The 25,363-nt window shown below is 42.8% G+C and overlaps 1 protein-coding gene across 1 annotated transcript; it reads right to left on the bottom strand.

Annotated features, from left to right (window-relative positions):
• Positions 1-994: 994 nt before the first annotated feature.
• ralba (v-ral simian leukemia viral oncogene homolog Ba (ras related)) lies at positions 995-24,588 on the bottom strand. The gene is made up of 5 exons (XM_029711577.1): positions 24,437-24,588; positions 4,308-4,475; positions 3,706-3,914; positions 3,229-3,406; positions 995-2,983 (listed from the first exon to the last, which is right to left on the bottom strand). The coding sequence occupies exons 2-5, from the start codon at positions 4,419-4,421 to the stop codon at positions 2,858-2,860; spliced, it is 627 nt and encodes a 208-aa protein (XP_029567437.1). The 5' UTR covers positions 4,422-4,475; positions 24,437-24,588; the 3' UTR covers positions 995-2,857.
• Between the last annotated feature and the right edge of the window lie 775 nt (positions 24,589-25,363).

The raw sequence follows: 25,363 nt of genomic DNA, 5'->3' as shown, positions 1-25,363 counted from the left end.
AAAGCGTGTGCGAGCAAGGACGCCTACAAACCTGACTCAGTTACACCAGCTCTGTCAGGAGGAATGGGCCAATTGTCACCCAACTTATTATGGGAAGGTTGTGGAAGGCTACCCAAAACGTTTGACCCAAGTTAAACAATTTAAAGGCAATGTTACCAAATACTAATTGAGTGTATGTAAACTTCTGACCCAATGGGAATGTGATGAAAGAAATAAAAGCTGAAATAAATCATTCTCTCTACTATTATTCTGACATTTCACATTCTTAAAATAAATTGATGATTCTAACTGACCTAAGAGGGAATTTTTACTAGGATTAAATGTCAGGAATTGTGAAAAACTGAGATTAAATGTATTTGGCTAAGGTGTATGTAAACTTCCCACTTGAACTGTAGATGTTTATTTTATTGTTACATACACCGGATAGGTACAGTAAAATGTGTTTCTTTACAGGGTCAGTACTTACCTTCAATTGGGGACTTTGTTTCTCATCTTTTTTTTTAACTAAGCTTTGGATTGGGAAGTGTGAACAGCGTTTCACTCCACCTGCTTGAGTGATGGATAGAACTAATTCTGCTTGACAAAGTCCTAAAATGTCAGAAGGGTAAAAACAAGGGTTTCGAAATATACTTTTTTTTACCCCTTGTGGTCAAAATTGTCCTCCTTTTGGTGCTTTTAGGGTTAATATAAATGCTTAACAGCTCTAATATTGGTACCCATTCATTCCTATGCACTTTTTGCATCTAAAGCAAGATCTCAATGTACTGTGAATGACCTGTAGAGGATACTGTATGGCATGTTTGTTTCCCTACCATTACATTACTTTACACTAGAATTCTGAAGGAAATATGAGATGTTTCATGTACTGAGACAAGTAGGCATTTCAAAATATACATTCAACACATATCAACAAAGACAACATTGTCTAAATCTAACAGGTTGAATCCAATATTTCATGATTGACCATTTAACATTGCGATTGAAGACCACCAACTTTACAAAGAAAAAGCATTTATTTGGCAACATAAAGTATTTTTTGTTCAGAAAAGAAGGTGAAAACCTAGCAATAATAGACTAGCTTTAAAAGAAAAGAGTAGGACACACGTTGTTATAAAAGAGCAGAATGATTAGGACAGTGGTTGTTGGAAATATTACTTTACTGTTGTAGGGCAGAACAGAATGACTGATACAACAGCAAACGAGCTGTGTCCCTCACCAGAGTAGCATTCATTAGGGCACAATCATTTTTTTAAATGTTTATAGCTGAAAACATAAATGACAATTTCCTATTGGACAAGTCCAGGTAGTCCCTCCCTGTGCCTGTCCGTTTTGTTCAATTTGATGCCTTATGAACATGACCAAAGTTCGTTCACACAGACACAAATGAACCAGAAGTATCAACTGTTGTCTGATGCACATACATACATACATACATACCTACATACATACATACACTCAGTTACTATACAAACATTATTTATATAGAGAGGAGTGAGTTGGTAGCCTATATCAGTGAGTTGGTAGCCTATATCATGATATCCTTAATGGTGTTGGCACAAACTGCTTTAGCATTCTCCAGCATGGGAACTTTGAAGAGTTCTTATTTTTTAAGGTATTGGCAACAATGTAGTGCACTTTCTACAAAAGCATTAGAATAAAATCCATAATAAGTACACATTAATAACCCAAAGCTGACGTTGACTGGCTGATAGTTAATGGCAACACAGAGTGTACTTAAATCTCACTCTCCTCTTATGGTGCCAACTGACCCATATTGCACGGACTAATAGATGTGGCAGAAGTTCCATTTCAGTTCCTGTATTTACCAGGAAGTACACAATAAGTGCCAGCAGGTGGCTCCAAAAACACTGCCTGCTAACTGCCACAGGAGTTCTGGTTAGTAAACTCTTATGACTTTACACCTCAACATCCATCATCATTCTTAGACTAGGGTCAGGAGTTTTTCCTGACAATGTAAACTGACCCAAAGAAACTCCTGGCCCTCACATGTGCTTTGAATCCTTAGGCAATGAGCCTTCTTGATTGACAATTGCTTTATTCTATTGTAGAGGAAACAATGACAAGTTCAGTCTTAGTCGCTAACTCTTACTAACTAGGAAATATATATTTATTTCATTAAGGAACACAGCTTAGTGGTGATGTCCATGACCACATAGACATCAGTGAAAAGCATTGAAATGAGTTTCTCTACATTTCTGTGCTTGACTGAAACAATCCCCATTCACAGATCCATTCCCATTCTAGACAAAAATGTCCCAAGGCCCATTCTTGATGGAAATAAATGGTATAATCATAAGTTGATCATAAAAGACAGATCTATAGAAATAGACAGAACAAGATCAGACAGAACAAGATCAAAGCAGACTGAAGTTAGTGTTGGAGGCATTTTGGTCATTGGGTTGTTATCAGGGGAGCGATCAGGCATTGCAGTTCAAGTCACAGAGTAGCAGAACAATGGTCACCTTCCATTAAAAACAATAAACAGTCAGGCTATCTAACCTTAAGTTTTAGTTGCAAAAACAGTGGTTGAGAATGTGGTAAACACCTGGGTTGGGGTCAATTCCATTTCAATAAGTAAACTGAAATTCCAATTCCCCTTATTGAAAAGCGATGAGCAAAACTGTACCTGGAATTTTAGTTTACTTACGGAATTGACAGAGTTGAAATGGAACTGACCCCATACCTGCTAAACAAACCTACTGTGGCCAGATTAAAAACAAATCTAAAACTTTTGACTCAACGTGAGGATGGATGTTCTGATGTGATTCTGAGCTGGTTGGTTCCTCAGCGAAACAATAGATTGTGGTGTTTTGTGTTGTAAAGGTCTATGTTGGGTTCAGAGTAAACAGCATCGCTCTTTGAAACTCTTCTTGTTCTTATTCTTGTTCTTTCCCTTGCCATTTTTGTCCTTGTTTTCCGACATCTTCTTGCCTCGCACCTCCCGCATCAGGTCAAAGAATACCTTGAGAATTGAAAAGAAACAATGTTGCCAGACACATTTACCTGAACAGACAATTATCAGTCATAGTCCACCACTATTTCTGTATCACTTTATAAACTTGAAAATGGCATATAGAACATAATTGTCTGCAGTAATTACACACACACACACACACACACACACACACACACACACACACACACACACACACACACACACACACACACACACACACACACACACACACACACACACACACACAGTACCTTGTCAACGTTGGCTCGTGTCTTAGCTGATGTCTCTACATACTGCACCCCCCACTCCTCTGCCTTGGCTCGGGCCTCGTCTACAGAGACCTGTCTGCGGTCCTCCAAGTCAGACTTGTTCCCCACAACCAACAGAGGAATCTTATCCTCCTCTGCCTTCACCCGCAGTATCTGCTCCCTGAAACACACACATTACAAGCATTACAAATATTTTATCTGGATCCAGAGACAAGCATTGAGGTCAGGTGCAAAGGACAAACATAGGGAAAAGGGAATAGAGGTGTATGGTCTTACAATCAAGAAGTCATGGAAATGATTTCCTAGGTCTATATCGCAGGCAAACACACACACACACATACACACGCACGTAAATCATAGCTTCCGAGTCTTCTGTCATGGTGAGCGTTCAGTCTGAATCACATTAGGCTGCCTTCAATGCCATGCTAGGATACATGAGGAGTTACTCATGGTACCAACCTGAACTCTGCAGTAGCTGTGAAGGACTCGTGTTCTGTGATGGAGAAGACTAGCAGGAAGCCCTCTCCACTCCTGAAGTAGTTGTCTCTGATGGCCGCATAGTCCTCCTGTCCAGCCGTGTCCAGGATGTCGATCTGGACCTCCTCTCCATCTAGCACCACCTTCTTCCTATAGCTGTCTGCCTTGGTGGGCTCATAATCCTCCACAAACTAGGAGGAGGAACCACAGAACCGTCAGAACGATTCATCCGTCACGACAGTACGTCACAGAGTGTAATGTGGAAATAGGCTGGGAGGCAATATTATTTTTTGCGCTAGTTGGCTGTACCTGCACCAAAATTCCAGTTTTTTCCTTCATAGCTTGTTCTCCATATTATTTTTAAATATGGAGCCAATTTGTTTTCAGCACTTATTTCCATGACTGATCAAAACTCATTTTCTTATGGCTCTCTCCTGTCCCTCTGCAGCAGACATATGGTAAGCAATATGTTTAGAACATTGAACTGCAATAAAATCATATCGGCACCTAAGTATCATGATAATATCGTATTGTGAGGACCCTGGCAATTCCAGCCCTAACAAGTATGTGTGTCGTGCTCTCACCTCGTCGTACATGAACTGCAGTGTGAGGGCAGACTTGCCCACGCCACCACTCCCCACCATAATGACCTTGTGCAAGGCCAGAGAACTCTGGGTCTTACTCTTACTGGCAGCCATCTCTGGTCTCTGTCACACACACCGTCACTATTTCCAAACACTCACTGACACCACCTGTAGAGACAGAAAGTACAACAGTCAGTCAGTGAACACACACACATACACACAAACAATACAGATAATACACACAGCAACAGTCCTTTGAGCTGTTCTTGTTTATTGATGTTCTGTATTATGTCATTCTGTATTATGTCATGTTTTGTGTGGACCCCAGGAAGAGTAGCTACTGCTTTTGCAACAGCTAATGGGGATCCTAATAAAATACCAAATACACACAGTGCACACACACATTGCCCAGTCAATCACAGAGCCTACTAAAACTGATGGTCAACCTGTTAGATGAAAAGCACTCACAAAACCTTACACATAGTTGAACCGAGCTTGTGAAACCAAACCAGCCTACGTTGCAGCTAGTCCCAAACCTCATCCCCACACTGCCAAATAGGCTGGTCATGAATCTCACAGCAGATTTTAATAGCTGGCTTAGTGGGGTTCACCATCTTAAGGGCAATACCAGCGATCAAACACATGCCTACTGTAGGGTGGGATTTTGAACCATGATAAATACCTATTTTAAGGACAGCCTAACTCATAGAAAACCTCAAAGGAAGTCACCTTCAGGGCAGGGCAATATATCTGCATAAACAGAAAACTGTACAATTGCTTTCAGGTGACTTTTAGTGACTAAGGACATTATGTCAAACTAGTTCAGTGGGTGAAATTATATTATGCTCTGGGCAACTTGATAGCCTTTGACAAAGCAGTTTAATAACATATCGTCTGCAATATATTTTAACAATCATGGCCTTTGAGCTTCAGTGAGAACAGGTTTAGAACTTCTTAGAGCAGTGTTTGAACTGTGAGTTATCAACAGAAAGAGCCCTGTCCTTCCTGTTTCTGTGTAGCATAGTAGCCTACTGACACACATCTCTCTCTCCACTCTACCCCTCCCTCCAGGCATGGCCATAGCCAAGCTTAGCTGGTTACCATGACAACCCCCAACCAACACCTATACAGGTAAACTCTCATGGACATAAGTTAAATAGTAGTAGGGCAATTCCATGTTAACGAAATTACGCTGAGACTCAGATTTTCCACTTTAAAATGTATACCAAACAAAAACCATTGATTTCAAATATATTTTAAAGTGAAAACAATATATTCTATTACTGTGGAATTGCCCAGTGACATCTGTCGACGGATTGTGGGACGTGACAACTAAAGACGAACTTTGTTCCAGCACGCTGATTTTTCATCACTGATCATATTAGGGAGGGGACATTTAGCCCATAGACTTGCCCAAAACTGTCTGAGAGTTTCTGTTTAGAGGGGTGGAGACTTTGCTGGTCTCCGGTTCTCATCCTGCCTCAGGGGATTTCTGTCTTCGGAAACCCAGAGCTTTCCCAGCTTCATGGGAATGTCTTCTTGTCTGATCCTCCATACCAGCAAACCTGTCAGCTCAACATAAACACACTCAAACAGTGTTTCAGTGGGTGTGCACATTACTGTTTGACTGTAAAGTCAAGTCAAATAAATGGCATCCGGGACAGAGAATGTATAATCTTGATGGTGAATTTAAAGCAAACAACATTTTTCATTACTATAGAGCAGTGGTTCCCAAACTTTTTATAGTCCCATACCCCTACGAACATTCAACCTCCAGCTGCGTACCCCCTCTAGCACCACAGTCAGTGCACTCTCAAATGTTGTTTTTTGCCATCATTGTAAGCATGCCACACATACACTATACGATACATTTATTAAACATAAGAATGAGTGTGAGTTTTGTCACAACCCGGCTCGGGGGGGAGTGACAAAGAGCTCTTATAGGACCAGGGCACAAATCATTTTGCTCTTAATTTAGCCACCTTCATCGAATATTGTGAATAACTCACCACAGGTTAATGAGAAGTGTGTGCTTGAAAGGATGCACATAACTCTGCAATGTTGGGTTGCATTGGAGAGAGTCTCAGTCTTAAATCATTTTCCACACACAATCTGTGCCTGTATTTAGTTTTCATGCTAGTGAGGGCGGAGAATCCACTCTCACATAGGTAAATGTTTGCAAAGGGCATCAGTGTCTTAACAGCGCAATTTCCCAAGGCAGGATACTCTGAGAGCAGCCCAATCCAGAAAGCTGGCAGTGGCTTCTGATTAAATACAATTTTCACAGAACAGCTTGTAATTTCGATGAGGCTCTTGTTCAGATATCGGTAAGTGGACTGAAGGCAGGGCATGAAAAGGACAATGAATCCAGTTGTTTGTGTCATACATTTTGGGAAAGTACCTGCATAATTGCGCACCCAACTCACTCAGGTGCTTCACTTTGTCACATTTGACATTGTCCGTAAGCTTGAGTTCATTTATACACAAAAAATCATACAATGATGGAAAGACCTGTGTGTTGTCCTTGTTAATGCAGACAGAGAAGAGCTCCAACTTCTTAATCATAGCCTAAATTTTGTCCCGCACATTAAATATAGTTGCGGAGAGTCCCAGTAATCCTAGATTCAGATCATTCAGGTGAGAAAAAACATCACCCAGATAGGCCAGTCGTGTGAGAAACTTGTCATCATGCAAACAATCAGACAAATGAAAATGATGGTCAGTAAAGAAAACTTTAAGCTCGTCTCTCAATTCAAAAAAACGTGTCAATACTTTGCCCCTTGATAACCAGTGCACTCTGTATGTTGTAAATGGCTGCTGCCCATATCATTGCATAGTGTAGAAAATACACAAAAGTTCAGGGGCCTTGCTTTAACAAAGTTAACCATTTTCACTGTAGTGTCCAAAACGTCTTTCAAGCTGTCAGTCATTCCTTTGGCAGCAAGAGCCTGTCGGTGGATGCTACAGTGTACCCAAGTGGCATCGGGAGCAACTGCTTGCAAACGCGTTACCACTCCACTATGTCTCCCTGTCATGGCGTTTGTGCCATCAGTACAGATACCAACACATCTTGACCATCAAAGTCCATTTGATGTCACAACACTGTCCAGTATTTTAAAAATATCCTTTCCTGTTGTCCTGGTTTCCAGAAGAGGATGTCTTCCTTAATTGACCCCCCCATAAACGTAATGGACATATACCAGGAGCTGTGCCAGGCCCGCCACATCTGTTGACTGATCCAGCTGTAACGCATAGAATTCACTGGCTTGTATGCGAAGCAGTTATTGTTTCAAAACATCTCCTGCCATGTCACTGATGCATCGTGAAACAGTGTTGTTTGATGAAGACATTGTCTGTATAGTTTTTTGGGCCTTTTCCCCCGGCATTGTCCCAGCCATATCCGCGGCAGTAGGAAGAATTAGGTCCTCCACAATAGTATGGGTCTTGCCTGTCCTAGCCACTCGGTAGCTCGCCATATAAAACTCTTCTAGCCCCTTCTTATTAATGGTATCTGTTGCTTTTATACATGTTTTACTACTCGAAAGTCGTCTTAATTCTCGCTCAAAAAACTCCTGTGGGTTATTTTTGAAATTGGCATGTTTTGTTTCTAAATGTCTGCGCAAGGGTGAAGGTTTCATCAAGTTGTGAGATAGTACTTTTGCAGATATAACACACTGTGGCTGAGGAAAGGCACTGCTCCCAATATAGGTGTACCCCAAATCAATGTAGTTCTCATCATATTTGCGCCTCTTCGATGGTCCAACGTCCCGGTCTGTTGTTTGGTGTTTTACCAGGTAAAGGGGCAGTAGCTCTTCGGCTGCATCAGAATCACAACTGTCAGTGTCCATGCTAGCTGGGCTAACAACACATGTAGAATTACTGATGCTAGCATTGGATGTGCTCGTGGAAGCAGAACAACTTGTGTCGTCGACAGGTGCAGGTGTAGTACTGCTGGTAGTAGCAGTACTATCAGTAGAGCTGGTATGTGTCTCTCTGGACGCGGGCCTTCATTTTTTTTAACCATTTGTCAATTTTCGAGCAAACGGAATGAGCAGCAGCTACGTTTGGCTACATACGGACCATTCGTGGAATTCCCGCGAGAGAGTAACGGTTAATGTGATTGGATGTTAATTATTTGACTAGCTACCTGTATTTGACATTGTGTTTTTATTTCGCTGAACACTAGACGGTTTAATTTTATTTTTGGCAGTGAACGAGGCTACTCAGGTGAGAAATCACATTTTTATTTGGCGTACCCCTGACGGCATTGCCCCAGTTTGGGAATACCTGCTGTAGAGTATATCGATCAACAAACCTGGACACTCAACTGTTTTTCCTGCACACTTGGTCACAGTAAAACTATGATATGTCTATAGCAGAAAACAAATAGCTTCATGAAGGTAAAACCACTAACTGGGGGGATGAAGGGAGGAGTGGCCTTATGGGATGCCAGGTCACCCTGGATCTTCCTGCCAGGGAAAAAATAGGTCTGCCCATGTAACGTCCTGTCTTTGTTTCTAGAGGCCGACAGAGGCAGACCTGAGTGGACAGGAAGGACACACCGGCTGCAGGCTGAACCTGCTGAGTGACGAGCTCAGCACTTTAAAACAGGAGGTACAGTAAATGTGTTACTTCCTTCCAACACACAATGAGACCGAGCAAGAAAAGCAGAACCGCTACACTACCACTCAGCCTAGTTTTTCACTCATTCACTTTCAGTTAGGTCTCAATTTAAAATGTTGTACCAATCCAATGCTACTGCCTAATATACACTACATTATAGTATCATTACAGTTTCATTATGGATAACGTCATTGTCATTGTAGGCTCATGTAAGAAAATAAAAAAAACATGACTTGTGAATGAGAGGCCCATCGAGAATGAGTCAGAGTCCTGGGATCCTCCATTTCCTCTAACTTCAGTGCCAGTCAATGAAAGTCTACGCTAAGGTTAAATGGAGGGCGGCCTTGCGTGCCCGGCCCCAGCAGAAAACACTGCCTTCTACCTGACCTATATGTACAGCATAGTACAGACGAGGGTTGTAAGGCTATACAAGGACTATCTGCATGATCGGTCTGTGTCTGACAGCTAGGAGCTGCTGAAATATAAATGACTAGAGCGTACAACCAGGCTGCAGGAATTCATTAGGATTCCCCAGACGATACACTGAGTCCATATAGCAGGCAGAAAGAAGCCTATGTTCTCCACACACAGACGATACAGTGAGTCCATACAGCACAGCCAGGCATAGGGCCAGGCAGCCAATGTTCTCTACTGTCTTCCACCTGTGACGACCCTCCCACTCTGTCTGCTGTATTTTCTCTCTTTGCTCTTGTTCCTCATTAGGATGCCAGTGGGCGGAGTTGGAAGGGTCGTCAGCTAGATGGGAAACACCTGGGCTCGGGTGTGTCCCAGGATAAAGGCACCTCTTCCACAGTCATTGGGGAGACTCTCTCCATGCAGACACCTTGTTTTTGGTTGTGCTAGTTATGGTATCGAATAAATATATATTTTTGATACTCCTTGTCTCCACGTTGTCTCCCTTTTGTTGCGAACTCTGAGCCGGTTCGTAACAAGTGGGAGCTCATCCGGGATTTTGAACGGATTGTGTTTGGGAGAAAACGTGGAGGTATGTTAAATTCCGTAGGTACTTTGTTTGTATATTTTGTTAGTTTGAGTTTGGTGCTCAGTACTGGTTGCCTTTGTTTGTTTGGTTTGTGTGCTGGGTTGGAGAGAGTACATTGGTTAGTTTCCAGGCCTCTGCCCAGCCTGGAAACGCTTGTTCTGCTCGCTGTTGGGACATTGGTCTGAGGAGGTGAGTACAATCAGCTGTGTACCTCGGTGGGAGATTTGGATAGGGTAGTGAAACTTACTATCCGGAGCTATAGCCTTTTTCCCCTAATAGGCTTAGCGACGTGTTTCATTTTTGGAATATGTTGGGCATTGTTAATGTTTGTTATTTTTGTGTGGTGTCTGTGGACTGAGCAGTTGTCTCGGGAGCACATCCGTGGCTTGGTGGAATCTACCAGCGTGCTGGGGGGTTACTTCCTTGCCAGCGGGCTACAGTGCATAATTACCCACCGCAAATCTGCATGAAGACTAGGGTTGAGTTATTGTAGGTTTTGGGGAAGCTCCATATCTCATCTCTTTTCTGTGGTGCCCGGTGTGATTGTATTTTCTCTTGTTGTGATCTGGTGTGCTCAGCAGAATCGTTGGAGTGACTATGAATCGTTGGAGTGACTATGAATCGTTGGAGTGACTATGAATCGTTGGGAAATGACTGAACCGTTGAGAAGTGACTATGAACCGTTGGGAGATGTTTGCTTTGTGGGCTCTTGTGCGCCCTGTTCCTGAGTGTTATGTGACTGACTATTGTTTGGTTTTGTCATGTTCTAACTTTCCTGTCTGTTCCCTCCTGGTCTTGTGTTCTCCTTTCCTCTTAAATGTTGCTTCCTGTGCACAAAGGTTGCTGAGGTCTGGGGAGAAGGAGGTTGGCTGGGGCAAGTGGAAGGTGAACATGTAACCTCGTAAATTTGGGACGCAGAGGCCTGTGTCAATTTGGGACGCAGAGGCCTGTGTCAATTTGGGACGCAGAGGCCTGTGTCAATTTGGGACGCAGAGGCCTGTGTCAATTTGGGACGCAGAGGCCTGTGTCAATTTGGGACGCAGAGGCCTGTGTCAATTTGGGACGCAGAGGCTGGTATGTTGTTCCGGGGCCCTTGTTGGTCCCCGGTTTTATGGGGGGGGTGTGTGACGACCCTCCCACTCTGTCTGCTGTATTTTCTCTCTTTGCTCTTGTTCCTCATTAGGATGCCAGTGGGCGGAGTTGGAAGGGTCGTCAGCTAGATGGGAAACACCTGGGCTCGGGTGTGTCCCAGGATAAAGGCACCTCTTCCACAGTCATTGGGGAGACTCTCTCCATGCAGACACCTTGTTTTTGGTTGTGCTAGTTATGGTATCGAATAAATATATATTTTTGATACTCCTTGTCTCCACGTTGTCTCCCTTTTGTTGCGAACTCTGAGCCGGTTTGTAACACACCCTTCCACATCCCATACAACAGACAGCACAGTGAGTCCATATAGCGGCAGAGAAGAGCCCACTAGGCAGTCCCATGTTCTCTTCACTGTCTTGGTACCTTCCGACATGGAATAGCCCACAACACAGTGCGACACTGGGAAATTCCTGGCCCAGGCTTTATCCTCCCACAGCCTATCCAGTAGGCCTATTTATTGCAGTGTAATGTGCAATATGCAGTGTAAGATAGAAACAGGCCTCAGTCAGGTGTCCTCTGCATGTGCACTACTCTGTCCACTACAAATACTTATCTGTAGATCAGTGCATTGTTGGATGAGAAGTGCTTGATCAGGGTGACCTCAAACCGTCTCCACTGCAGAGAGGCGACAAGGGGGAGGGGAGGGCTGGGGTCAATCAAGGCACATGTCAGGACAGGAGCTCAGCCTGGGACACTGGGGGGAGGAGGGGCAGGAGGAAGGGACGAGGAGCAGAACAGATGAATGCTGCTAGAGACTAGAGGTCGACCGATTAATCGGAATGGCCGATTAATTAGGGCCAATTTCAAGTTTTCATAACAATCGGCATATTTGGACACCGATCATGGCCGATTACATTGCACTCCACAAGGAGACTGCATGGCAGGCTGACTACCTGTTATGCGAGTGCAGCAAGGAGCCAAGGTAAGGTGCTAGCTAGCATTAAACGTATCTTATAAAAAACAATCAATCAATCTTAACAATCACTAGTTAACTACACATGGTTGATATTACTAGTTTATCTAGCGTGTCCTGCGTTGCATAATCGATGCGGTGCCTGTTAATTTATCATTGAATCATAGCCTACTTCGCTACACGGGTGATTTAACAAGCGCATTCGCGAAAAAAGCACGGTCGTTGCACCAATGTGTTCCTAACCACAAACATCAACGCCTTTCTTAAAATCAATACACCAGTATATTTTTTTTAAACCTGCATATTTAGTTAAAAGAAATCCAGTTTAGCAGGCAATATTAAACTAGGGAAATTGTGTCACTTCTCTTGCGTTCATCACACGCAGAGTCAGGGTATATGCAACAGTTTGGGCCGCCTGGCCCGTTGTGAACTAATTTGCCAGAATTTTACGTAATTTTGACATAACATTGAATGTTGTGCGATGTAACAGGAATATTTAGACTTATGGATGCCACCCGTTAGATAAAATCCGGAACGGTACCGTATTACACAAAGAATAAACGTTTCGTTTTCGAAATGATAGTTTCCGGATTTGACCATATTAATGACCTAATGCTCGTATTTCTGTGTATTATGTTATAATTAAGTCTATGACTTGATATTTGATAGAGCAGTCTGACTGAGCGGTGGTAGGCAGCAGCAGGCTCGTAAGCATTCATTCAAAGAGAACTTTAGTGTGTTTGCCTGCAGCTCTTTGCTGTGCTTCAAGCATTGAGCTGTTTTTGACTTCACGCCTATCAACTCCCGAGATTAGGCTGGTGTAACCGATGTGAAATGGCTTGCTAGTTAGCGGGGTGCGCGGTAATAGAGTTTCAATCGGTGACGTCACTCGCTCTGAGACCTTGAAGTAGTTGTTCCCCTTGCTCTGCAAGGGCCTTTTGCGGAGCGATGGGTAACAATGCTTCGAGGGTGACTGTTGTCGATGTGTTCCTGGTTCGAGCACAGGTAGGGGCGAGGAGAGGGACGGAAGCTATACTGTTACACTGACAATACTAAAGTGCCTATAAGAACATCCAATAGTCAAAGGTATATGAAATACAAATGGTATAGAGAGAAATAGTCCTATAATTCCTATAATAACTACAACCTAAAACTTCTTACCTGGGAATATTGAAGACTCATGTTAAATGGAACCACCAGCTTTCATATGTTCTCATGTTCTGAGCAAGGAACTTAAACGTTAGCTTTTTTACATGGCACATATTGCACTTTTACTTTCTTCTCCAATTGAACATGCTTCATTATTTATTTGAGGCTAAATTGATTTTATTGATGTATTATAAGTTACATTTTATTGATGTATTAAGTTATAATAAAAGTGTTCATTCAGTATTGTTGTAATTGTCATAATTACAAAAAAAAATTTAAAAATTGGCCGATTAATCGGTATCGGCTTTTTTTGGTCCCCCAATAATCGGTATCGTCGTTGAAAAATCATAATTGGTCGACCTCTACTAGAGACATGCCAGGATATATCAGTCAGGATAAAGTCAGGTGACAGCAACATGGTGTACAGGTTACTGCAATTAAACAGTAGTCAACCTAATAGAACATTGACTGAAATTATGGGTTTCAGAAGCCAGAGTCAGGTCCATATTAATGTGATACAGAACATATCCTGCCATTTACACATTTTATTTTACACTGACTCATCAATAACACGCTGACTGAAATAGAAGTATAGTACTGGAAAACAATCTAATTTAATTTAATTCAGATCATGTAACTTCATCAACAACAGATCAGTTATTCATTCAGTTTGTCATGCTACGGCATCTTCAACAAATCTTAGTCAGTCCTTCCTGTCTTCATCATAAAAGTAAGTTGAAGCTATAAAACGTGATGAGTTTCAAAACATGAGCCATGATGTGACCACTATGTTAGCATACTCTGGTAAAGTGTTTAGAATGCAGTTGTCTGGTAGGACTCTTCCTGCCTTCACCTTAAAGGCCAGTTGGGGACTTTCTGAAAAATGTGATGGGGAAAACAGGGGGATTGATGGCCCAGAAAACATCCCCCAGCCAGGCCTCCCTTCCCTTTTCTAAAACCCTGGCTCTCACCCCAAGCTACAGTATATGCACTTCCTCTGGACGAACTCACATCTCACTTCCCTCCAAAACAGTACCAGGACTAGCCAATTCCTCATCACCTGTTCAGTACATCATGCACTAGGGGCACAGAACCTCATCACCTGTTCAGTACATCACGCACTAGGGGCACAGAACTGATGAGAAAGAGATGCACAAAAAGCTATTGTTCTCTTTCTTATATTTCCACAAAGTGAATGGTACGAGCAGCAAGTTCCCTTCTAGTCTTTCTCTAGTAGATAGCTTATGGACTAGTGTTGCATTGATTGTGGCCAGAGTGGACTCTACAGTTAAAGTCATGAGGCAGGTGTTTAGGGGAAGGGGATTTCATCTGTAACCTAAGCAGCACCCTGCACAGAGGGACAGGGAGTTCAGGGGAATACTCACAGACTCTGGCAATGTCCCAATTACCTACTTTCTCCCAAAGTGTAAAGTTCTTCACGTCCCTTCACTGATTTAAAAAGAATTGACTAGTATAAGAAATATGGTTAAATGCCCATGCCTCGACCAATCCAATGCTTTTAGATTTGTAGGAAGTAGTGAACGAGTACACACTTCAGGAGAAAGGAAATATTATTGGGAAGCACCCCTTGTTTATCATCAGAGGGCTTATGAATAATTGAGAAGGAGAGAGGGATTTATTAGAACTTTAATTGCATTTTTGTTCAATGTTTACTTTCTTTAAAGATCATATTTGAAACAGTATCTAAGGTCCATTCAGTTAAAATAAAGATTCTGTGGCTAATTTGTGAGGTAAATCAGCTCCCCAATCTGAGCTGCCCGACACCCCACAATGCATACTAACCATCCCCAGCAGAAGAACACACAGAGGACTCTTTGACTAATTTGGGCAGCAGGGTGCTAAACTGGGTCTCTGTTTCAAGCCTGATCCAACCGCCCAAGTTGCTTAGTAATACATTCCCTCTTCTGAATTCTTAACACCCCTAATTCACTACCTTCATAAATGCACTTGTGGAGGGCATTCCCTAGTATTTAAATAGGGAGAATAGATCATATATAAGGGCTGATCTAACACACTTTTACTGTTTATAGGTCTTATAGGAACATATAGCTATGCACAATGTTCTTGAATATGTAGAGCAAAAACACCATATGTAATTTTGTGATGACATCAGAGAGGAGTAGTCTTTCAGTTGGGGTTCAGTATAAGAGGACTGGAGTCTATCTGGGGATGATTGGTGGGGGTGGGGGGGTGACTTATACAGGGAACCTCCCAGATACTCACCCGCCATCCCATCCCATACTGCTACCACACACTCATACAACTCCTAAGCACTCAATCAGCTGTTCTATTTATTTCCTTTCATTAGAGACTCGGGTACATTTCTTGATCTGTAGTACTAATTTACAGCTCACTGTCCATTTTTTCCAATAAAGAAACTGCATCCTCCTCTCCTAGTTGTCTTGTCCCCATCTCTTAACTCTATCGGCTAACAGTTGTCAGCTGTAGGCCTGTAACGCCCTGGCCATAGAGAGGGTTTTTTGTTCTCTATTTTGGTTAGGCCAGGGTGTTACATGGGTGGGCGTCCTATGTTTATTTTTCTATGTTGGTTTGTTTCTTTGGTTTGGCCGTGTGTGGCTCTCAATCAGGAACAGCTGTAGATCGTTGTTGCTGATTGAGAGTCATACATAGGCAGCCTGTTTTTCCTTTGGGGTTTGTGGGTGATTGTTTTCTGTTTAGTGTGTAACCGGACAGAACTGTTGCTGGTCGTTTTGTTTATTTTGTAGTGTTCATGCGTTCCATTAAATATATTGAAAGATGAACACATCCTACGCTGCACCTTGGTCTCGGTCTCATTTTGACGACGGCCGTTACAAGGCCTAATTATCCTCTGAAAGTTTTCAAGGGAAACAAAGCAGCCCCCCACACACACACAGTGGCCCCTAGGCTCCAGTCAATGGGTTACCATGGAGACAGGGCATGTCCCACTTCATCTCAACTCCCTCTCAGGGATCATGGGTGCCTGGCTGCCTAGAGTGAAGGACGCAAGGGGGTCTTTGGGATCTCCAAAAGGGAGCTTGGAGCTCAACATGGTGGTAGCATAACCAGGAAAAAGATGCTAACAGATGTTATCTGCTATGCTATATAAACTCAGCAAAAAATGAAACGTCCCCTTTTCAGGACTCTGTCTTTGAAAGATAATTCGTAAAAATCCCCAAAACTTCACAGATCTTCATTGTAATGGGTATAACTGTTTCCCATGCTTGTTCAATGAACCATAAACAATTAATGAACATGCACCTGTGGAACGGTCGTTAAGACACTTACAGCTTACAGACGGTAGGCAATTAAGGTCACAGTTATGAAAACTTACGACACTAAAGAGGCCCTTCTACTGACTCTGAAAAACACCAAACAAAAGATGTCCAAAGATGTTCCTGCTCATCTGCGGGAACGTGCCTTAGGCATGCTGCAAGGAGGCATGAGGACTGCAGATGTGGCCAGGGCAATAAATTGCAATGTCCGTACTGTGAGACGCCTAAGGCCTAAGACAGCACTACAGAGAGACAGGACAGACAGCTGATCATCCTCGCAGTGGCAGACCACATGTTACAACACCTGCACAGGATCGGTACATCTGAACATCACACCTGCGGGACCGGTACAGGATGGCAACAACAACTGCCTGAGTTACACAAGGAACGCACAATCCCTCCATCAGTGCTCAGACTGTCCGCAACAGGCTGAGAGAGGCTGGACTGAGGGCTTGTAGGCCTGTTGTAAGGCAGGTCCTCACCAGACATCACTGGCAACAACATTGCCTATGGGCACAAACCCACTGTCGCTGGACCAGACAGGACTGGCAAAAAAGTGCTTTTCACTGACGAGTCGCGGTTTTGTCTCACCAGGGGTGATGGTCGGATTCGCGTTTATCGTTGAAGGAATGAGCGTTACACCAAGGCCTGTACTCTGGGGCGGGGTCGATTTGGAGGTGGAGGGTCCGTCATGGTCTGGGGCGGTGTGTCACAGCATCATCGGATTGAGCTTGTTGTCATTGCAGGCAATCTCAACGCTGTGCGTTACAGGGAAGACATCCTCCTCCCTCATGTGGTACCCTTCCTGCAGGCTCATCCTGACATGACCCTCCAGCATGACAATGCCACCAGCCATACTACTCGTTCTGTGCGTGATTTCCTGCAAGACAGGAATGTCAGTGCTCTGCCATGGCCAGCGAAGAGCCCGGATCTCAATCCCATTGAGCACGTCTGGGATCTGTTGGATCGGAGGGTGAGGGCTAGGGCCATTCCCCCCAGAAATGTCCGGGAACTTGCAGGTGCCTTGGTGGAAGGAAGAGTGGGGTAACATCTCACAGCAAGAACCGGCAAATCTGGTGCAGTCCATGAGGAGATGCACTGCAGTTCTTCATGCAGCTAGTGGCCACACCACATACTGACTGTTACTTTTAATTTTGACTCCCCCTTTGTTCAGGGACACATTATTCCATTTCTGTTATCACATGTCTGTGGAACTTGTTCAGTTTATGTCTCAGTTGTTGAATCTTCTAATGTTCATACAAATATTTACACATGTTAAGTTTGCTGAAAATAAATGCAGTTGACAGTGAGAGGAGGTTTCTTTTTTTTTGCTGAGTTTACTATGCTAGATGCTATGCTATGATAGATGCTATACTACGGTAGATTATATGCTGTGCTAAATGATATGCTAACAGATGCTTTTATGTGGTAGCCTGGAATCAAACGACAGCAATCAGAGTGATGGCGACGCTCATATCTATCCAACACATCCCACTCACATCCTTCTGACTCAGATGCTATGTGACCATAGTGGCCTGGAATCAAAACCTCCTAGTCAGATGGCGATAAACATATCAGCCCCTCATCCAACTGCTGACACGGCCGGGGTCTTCTAAGCACTGAAGAAACCCCAGACCGCTGGCTCTCTGTCTCCCACTACAGCCATATCACGTGCTGCTAGTTGCAGCTCTGGCAACATAACCCACAGTTCCATTACCAGCACCAATAGAGATTACCAGCACTCGACATGAGTGGGAGAATGCCACACATCTGCAGTGGCATGAACTGTAATCAGCCTGAGAGGCCCTCGAGCAGCGTCCCCCAGCACAGGCAGGCACAGTCAGAGACACTGACACACACAGCCTGAGCTAGTCAAATGAGATGTAGGCCTACAACCTCAATAGAGCACAGGCAGGCACAGAGAGGCACTAGCATACACAGCAGGCACAGAGAGAGACAGCATAACATACCTAGCCACATGAAGGTGATTATTAAGACTTACCTCAACAGAGCACACAGTCAGGGACAGACTGACGGCAGAGTTAGGCCTAGGCTATGAGACCATGGGACATTGTTGTTCATTGAAAAATTTGAGTAGAATGGTATAGGCCTGTGGGAGAGCCTCATCAAGCCTTGTTTCCTAAAAACAGATTATGGCTTTATGTAATATGTACTACAGTAGAGTATGTAAGAGAGGGAGGAGATAAGAATAACCTTTGCAACGACGGTCCGGACCGACCTACTTCAGAATAAGGCCCATGTCTTGAAAAATAGATCATGAAAAATGCATAGCTAGCTTCTCTCTGTAGTCTGTACATAGATGTAAGGCAGAATATAGTCCTGTTTGCTTTTGTAGTCATTTTGCTTGGTGTTATTGGTTTTAAAATTTAAAAAGTTAAACACATAGAATCCCTACATTGGATTGCATACCATTTAGGCCTAAGGAGAAAACGTCTGATTCTAATAATCAAAGCCTGTTACTAATGGTAGTGAGCATATGCATTAGGCTTAACTTCATGTGTTAGGAGCACAATCTCAGGGGGACCAGACACCTCCCAGGTCTTGCTGGGACATGCAGTGAGAAAACAAGGATTTTGTAAAGACATCCTCGGGTTCAGTCAAAAAGAGACACATGGAAGGAAGAAGAGAAAGCGAGAGTGAGAAAACATGCATTTCATAAGGACATCCCCAGCTTCAGTCAGAGAGAGTGAGAGAAAGATGTGGAAGGAAGGAGAGAACGCAAAGGGAGAGGGGGAAAGAAGGCAAGAGGGATACAAAAACCACAAACTAGCTGGCAGATACATAAGTTAAGCAGGGCCAAAAAGAGAAGTTATAAGAACCCTTTTTCCACATGAAGGCCTACTTTTTCCTTGTCAAAGTCAACAGACTATGAGTGGGTCTGGGCTCTGGGTGAAGTTGAGCAGAGCTGGAGGAGCTTACTCGGTGACAAGCAGGATGGGGTTGTGGCGAGAGGAGAGCTTCCCTCAGCCCAGCCTCCCTAGAGAGGCCCTGCTTGTGGACATGTTTATGGTCCAGGGAGGGTGAAGGGCTGGTACCCAATACCGCCCAGACCAGACTTCAAATACTCTGTATTTAAAATACATTGAGCGTTTGCTTTCGTCTACCTGGAATACCAGGCAGGTGGGGCTTGCAACATTTGGAACTTTCCCATTGGCGCCATTGCAAAAGGAGGGGACCAGCCACCTCCCAGGACTTGCTGGGACATGCAGTTAGAAAACAAGCATTTCGTGAAGACATCCCTGTCTTCAGTCAGAAATGCGTGGAATAAAGGAGAGAAAGGGAGAAAGAGAGAGAAAACAATCATTTCGTAAAGACATCCCCGGCTTCAGTCAAAAAGAAAGACGTGCTTTAGTCTATCTGGAATACCAGGCATGTGGGGCTTGCACCTTTTGGGACTTTTCCCATTGGCTACATTGCAACAGGCATACTCAAATCAAGCACACCTAAAGTATTTTGAATTTCAAATAGTATTTGAACCCAGGTGTAGCTGGCTCCCACTACTTAAACTCCTCTCTCTTCTCTCCAGTAGGCACAAGGGGCATCCAGCCAACAAGGCATTCATCACCAGGAGGTCACTGATAGGACCTGACTCTCACAACAAAATATACAGCATTGACTCCGATGCAGAGCAGACGATTGATGACATGATGATCCGTCTCTCTTTCTCCTCTCTGAAAAGGAGCTTTTCCCCAAGTCATATAAAATGGCTCTGTCTGTGCCTGTCTAGCCCAACCTCCACCGCCAACATCATTCGTAGACAGTCCTTTTCTTACTCAGATGTCATTACATTCTGAATGAATTTCTAGAAGACAGGACAGGAGGCCAGAGACGGTCAGCTAAAGTCACTAGGAAGATCTTTAAATGGTGCATGAAGTTCTCTGTCATGGATCGGAGCGGAACTGTCATCAGGTTAAACTGGAAAGAAAGAACCCTGAAGGAAACCCATTTTTTCAGCTCTCCTGCTATATCAGATAATACTTGCCATATTCTTTCTGACAGCTCCCAGTAACAGGAAATAACCACAAGGATTACATTTTAAACGAAAGGTCTTGAGTAGCTCTGAGACAGTCACATAAACATCCACAGCCTGAGTGACTGTCTTGGGGCTCGGGGGGAGAGAAAGAATTCAGGGCCAGTCCAGTACCAATCTCAGGACCTTTCTCCACAGAAACAAAGATTCTGACAGTCCTTCACAATCAGTGAGGGAAATAAAGCAGTCTCACTGAGACAGAACAGGATCAGAAAGTCAAGGCCTTGCATGCCACTTTTTTCTCATCTGCGAAAGCATTCATTTATGACCACCATGCATACCCTAGCCTAGACCATTACCCATTAATAATCCTTGTCATAAGACCTTCAGAATCTCTCAGAACTTCCCTTAACAAAAGTCTGTTGATTTTAATGGATTATAAACAAAACTGTTTATTCAGTTAGGGACAAAGACACCTAACACGAACACCAGCTGTGGGAAGGAGAATGTGAATGCCTTCACATGCAGTCAGACACACTGGTCTGGTCGTATGAAGTTAAACTTAAAAAAGATGTGAATTAAGACTAGACAGGTCTCCTGCTGTAAAACGACATGTTATCTTGTTAAAGGGACCTAAATGAGGATATGATAGGACGGTCTCTACATTCTGCCTTCAAAGACAGAAGAATGCTGTGAATACAACCTTATTTTGGGTGCCCTTCTGAAACTTAAAGAGCACACGGAAGGGAAAGCACAAGGGAGGGAAAGCACAAGGCTGAACAAACAGGCCTATGTTTACATATGGAATATCTAGGCTACCACACTTTGGCATCATTCATCTCCTTGTGATTCCCTTGATTTGATTCCCTTGATTTTTAAATGATTATTTCCTGTAATATTTTTTGCAATATTGTCAGGAATGTGTTACAGCTAACAACAACTGGTCCAGTTGATGGAGGATATACTGTAGTCAGCAGTTTCACTTAACAAGGTAAATGTTAAGGTTAACTGGCTGCACTTCAGAGTGTCCAATGTGGCACTACCACATGACAAACAGAGGAACACATAATATACTCAAAATGGGTGGATTTTGTTCATGCTCTATTCCTCAAGAGAGAGAATGAAACTAGGCTTGGTCCACCCTGAGGCACAGAGAGCTTAATATGGGGATGTTACTATTACACAGCTCACCGTCTGTGTCTGAATACCCATACTTGCATCCTAAATAGTAGTCCGTTTGAGTATGCGAGGGGGAAAAAAGGTTTACTAGTATGCGACAATTCGAAAATTGAGTATACTTTAAATGCCGGGATGTCATAGTCATTTCATTTTGACAACAGCTGATCAATTAGATATGGAGATGCACTACCGAAATCAACGAATAGCGGGAAACAACGCAATCACGCATGATACATTCTCAGTGTGCGAAAATAGAATGTTTAATAGTATACGACATTTCGAAAATCGAGTATGGTTTAAATGCCAGGATGTTAGTCTCATTTTGGGTCATCATCTAGTAGAATTCGATGCACACTTTTCCACAATGCATTGGAAGAGTTGGGCTGCAAATCATAGGCCCTAGTTCTCTTCAAGTAGCCAAACTAGGCTACTTAATTGGGAAAGTGCCCAAAGCTTCTGTGGTGGTGTTCGAATTAAAATGATCACAAGTATTGCATCGTAGGCTACAACACTCTTAGACAAAAGGTTTCCAAAAGGCTTCTTCGGCAGTCCCCATTGAAGAACCCTTTTTGGCTCCAGGTAGAACCCTTTTGGGTTCCATGTAGAACCATCTGTAGAATGGGTTCTACATGGAAAGAAAAGGGTTCTACCTGGGACCAAATAAGGTTATTCAAAGGGTTCTCCTATGGGACCAGTCGAAGAACCCTTTTCTAGACAGCACCTTTTTTTCTAAGAGTGTACATCTGAAAACAAGTCTTTTTTTATATTTTTTTTCCCCCTATGTGGATTTCTGTTTCCTCACTGAAAAGTGTTTATTGTTCTCTTGGCCTTTGTCAGAGCTTTTAAACTAAATATTAAACCATCTTTTGATTTCTGAATGTGTCGGCACTGGGGACTCGGTATGTGGCTGCTGTATTGATGTCATGGTAATCAGGCCTTTTGATTTGAACATATGGATTGTTAAAATTTTGTAGGCTAGGCTACCTATTTAATTATTGCATTTATGGATCAAGCCTTAGCAGTCATTCTGATCTTGTTCTCAATGATCAGTGCTTTAGTTTATTATGTTGCTGACCAGCGGTTCTGAACTTGTGATGCACCTGACTGTCCACATTTTTCTGTGCAATAGCCTTTTGATTTGAACATTTGAAAAGTTTTGGTGTGTCTACTAGGCTATTTTTATTTAATTTACACTGAGTATACCAAACATTAGGAACACCTTCCTAATATTGATTTGCAAGGCCAGTGTCTTATGTTAACTTACTACAGCACAGTACGGTCAGAACGCTGGAGAGAGAGGAAAGTGTGTGTGTGTGTGTGTGTCCCTCCCACACCCTGGTGATAAGGGTGATGTAACTGTTCCACACCATACAGCCCATGTCTGTCATATCATGTGATAAAGGCCATATAAAGGTTACACCCAACTTGAAGAACAACAATAAGAAGTAGCAAAATAATGGGCATGCTGTATCAAATTAAAGCAAAAAGGCAATATTTAAGTCATTTATAAACTTCATAAAGGCTACATGACATGATTGTTGCTGAGCATAACCAGGAAGGATCTGTGTTATTAGCCTACATATTTCAAAAAAATACATTTCAAAACCAAAAAGAATTCAGTCTAAATACTCTGCATCGGTTTTGGTAACAAATGAAAATGCCATTACTTATAGGCCTAAGTAGCCTTGCTCTGTTGAGCTGGTGAACTATTTTGACAGGGCAGTACATACATGTCATTCCTTTTTTAAAGAGACAAGATACTAACCCATGTATGATAAATGTGTCCTAAAGTACAGACAAGATATTATGGGAAAAGACAGATTTGCTGATCGATCAGATTTGACTAAAACACACATTCATGTGAGCTACCTTGGGTGTGGCAACCTCGTTAGACATCTGTAAAATCAATGTATGAATGGTACAAAACCATGTCGGCAGCAGTGTTGTTTACATGCATAAGGCAAATATGGAACAAGATGTGAAGTATCCTCCTATGTATATTCTGTTTTAACCTACAAAATGGTCTGTTAGGATAATCAGTGGTGGGAGAGTTAAATTAAACATTGTATCTGGGGAAGCCTGTCTGAGATACAGCTGCCTAAGACACTCTTACTGGATCTAATATGTAGCCTATCTAATAGGCCTACTGTATCTAAAGGAAACATATTTATACAAATATATATATTTGTCTTGTTTCACACATCTACAAGTGTGTAACCTGTACAAGTGTGTGGTGTGAAATGGAAATGTGTTTGTTTTATGTGTGTGGCTCATGGCCAGGGATCAGATCAAAAACTTGGATTAAAATATGATTTAAATTACATTCAGCAAAACAGCTGACTAAAATAAAATAAATAAACATAAGAAAAGATCGCAGTGATACAGTAGCCTAGCCTAACCATCAATGATCGTTGTTTTGGCCTTGATACAAGAACAATACTTTAGCAACATTGTTGTTTTACTAGTCCATAATACCGCCGAGTGCAACAATGTATAAAAATACTGATGGTTTCTAAAGGACTTCTATTATCATCGTGCCACATCCCCGTTACGCCTCGGGGAATGTGCTTTCAATTGGATAAGTGCAACTGGTAAAGGCCCTACCACTATTTGGAATAATTGTATTAAGGTCGTTTCAAACAGAAGTCACAAATATGGGCATTTATTCCTATAGTCTGCAAATCTATAGATTTGAGTTAGACTACCTACCAATCGAGGCATGTTTTCCCTCCCTTCCTTCCTTCCTTTCCTCACTCTGAAAGAACAGAGACGTAGTAGCCCTATGGCTACATAGAAATGCGCTGTAATAAATATACATTTATTTATTAGATATTTATGAAAGCTTACCAAAGCAAGATTTTGACGTTTCCCCTTTCTTGCTGCTATCTTGATGAGTGCATTAATGGTGAATAGCGAGGCATAGGGCTGCCGAGTTCCACTGTTCCAACACAGACCGACCGTCCGCTGCAACTCAAAACCCCACCTTCCGGACATACAGGGAGGCAGAAACCCGACAGGATATGATGTCAACAACAGCTCACTTGCGCTGTCTCTCCAAATGGCCCCGTCATAATATCGTCCAAATGGATCCTTCCTTTCCTCCTTACTTGAAGTAGTAGGCTCGTCTCTGATCAGGAGTGACATGGATCGATGAAAGCTTTGGGATAAATCTCTTGTTTCACCGATCCATCTGTGTTAGGGCAGTGAGCTACTTTATGAAAGTTAGGGGTTCGTTTAAAAGCATTTGAATAGGAACACTGCACCTTGTATGAATACTGATCTTCATACACAGGCCTAGTTGTCTTTCGTCTGTGTAAATGTATGAACACAGAATCAGTTATCAGTTATATTTTGTCTGGTTTTCTTTCTGGTTTACATTTGACAGATGTTTAAATAACATGTGTAGGATGTTTTGCTGCTGGTAATAGGCCTAAATAATGTTGTATCATAGTGCCACCTGTTGATAAGAATAAACAGAATAAAGCAGAATACACTGTGTATACAAAACATTAAGAACACCTGCTCTTTCCATTACATAGACTGACCAGGTGAATGCAGGTGAACGCTATGATCCCGTATTTATGTCACTTGTTAAATCCACTTCAATCAGTGTAGATGAAGGGGAGGAGACAGGTTGAATAAGGATTTTTAAGACTTGAGACAACTGAGACAGGGATTGTGTATATGTGCAAAAAGATGTAAGTGCTTTTGAACGTGGTATGGTAGTAGGTGCCAGGCGCACCGGTTTGTGTCAAGAACTGCAACGCTGCTGGG

This window comes from Salmo trutta, chromosome 24 (assembly GCF_901001165.1).
Source record: "Salmo trutta chromosome 24, fSalTru1.1, whole genome shotgun sequence".
NCBI lineage: Eukaryota > Metazoa > Chordata > Actinopteri > Salmoniformes > Salmonidae > Salmo > Salmo trutta.
Note: the sequence above shows the minus strand (reverse complement) of the source record. Positions and strands in the feature narration are given on the sequence as shown.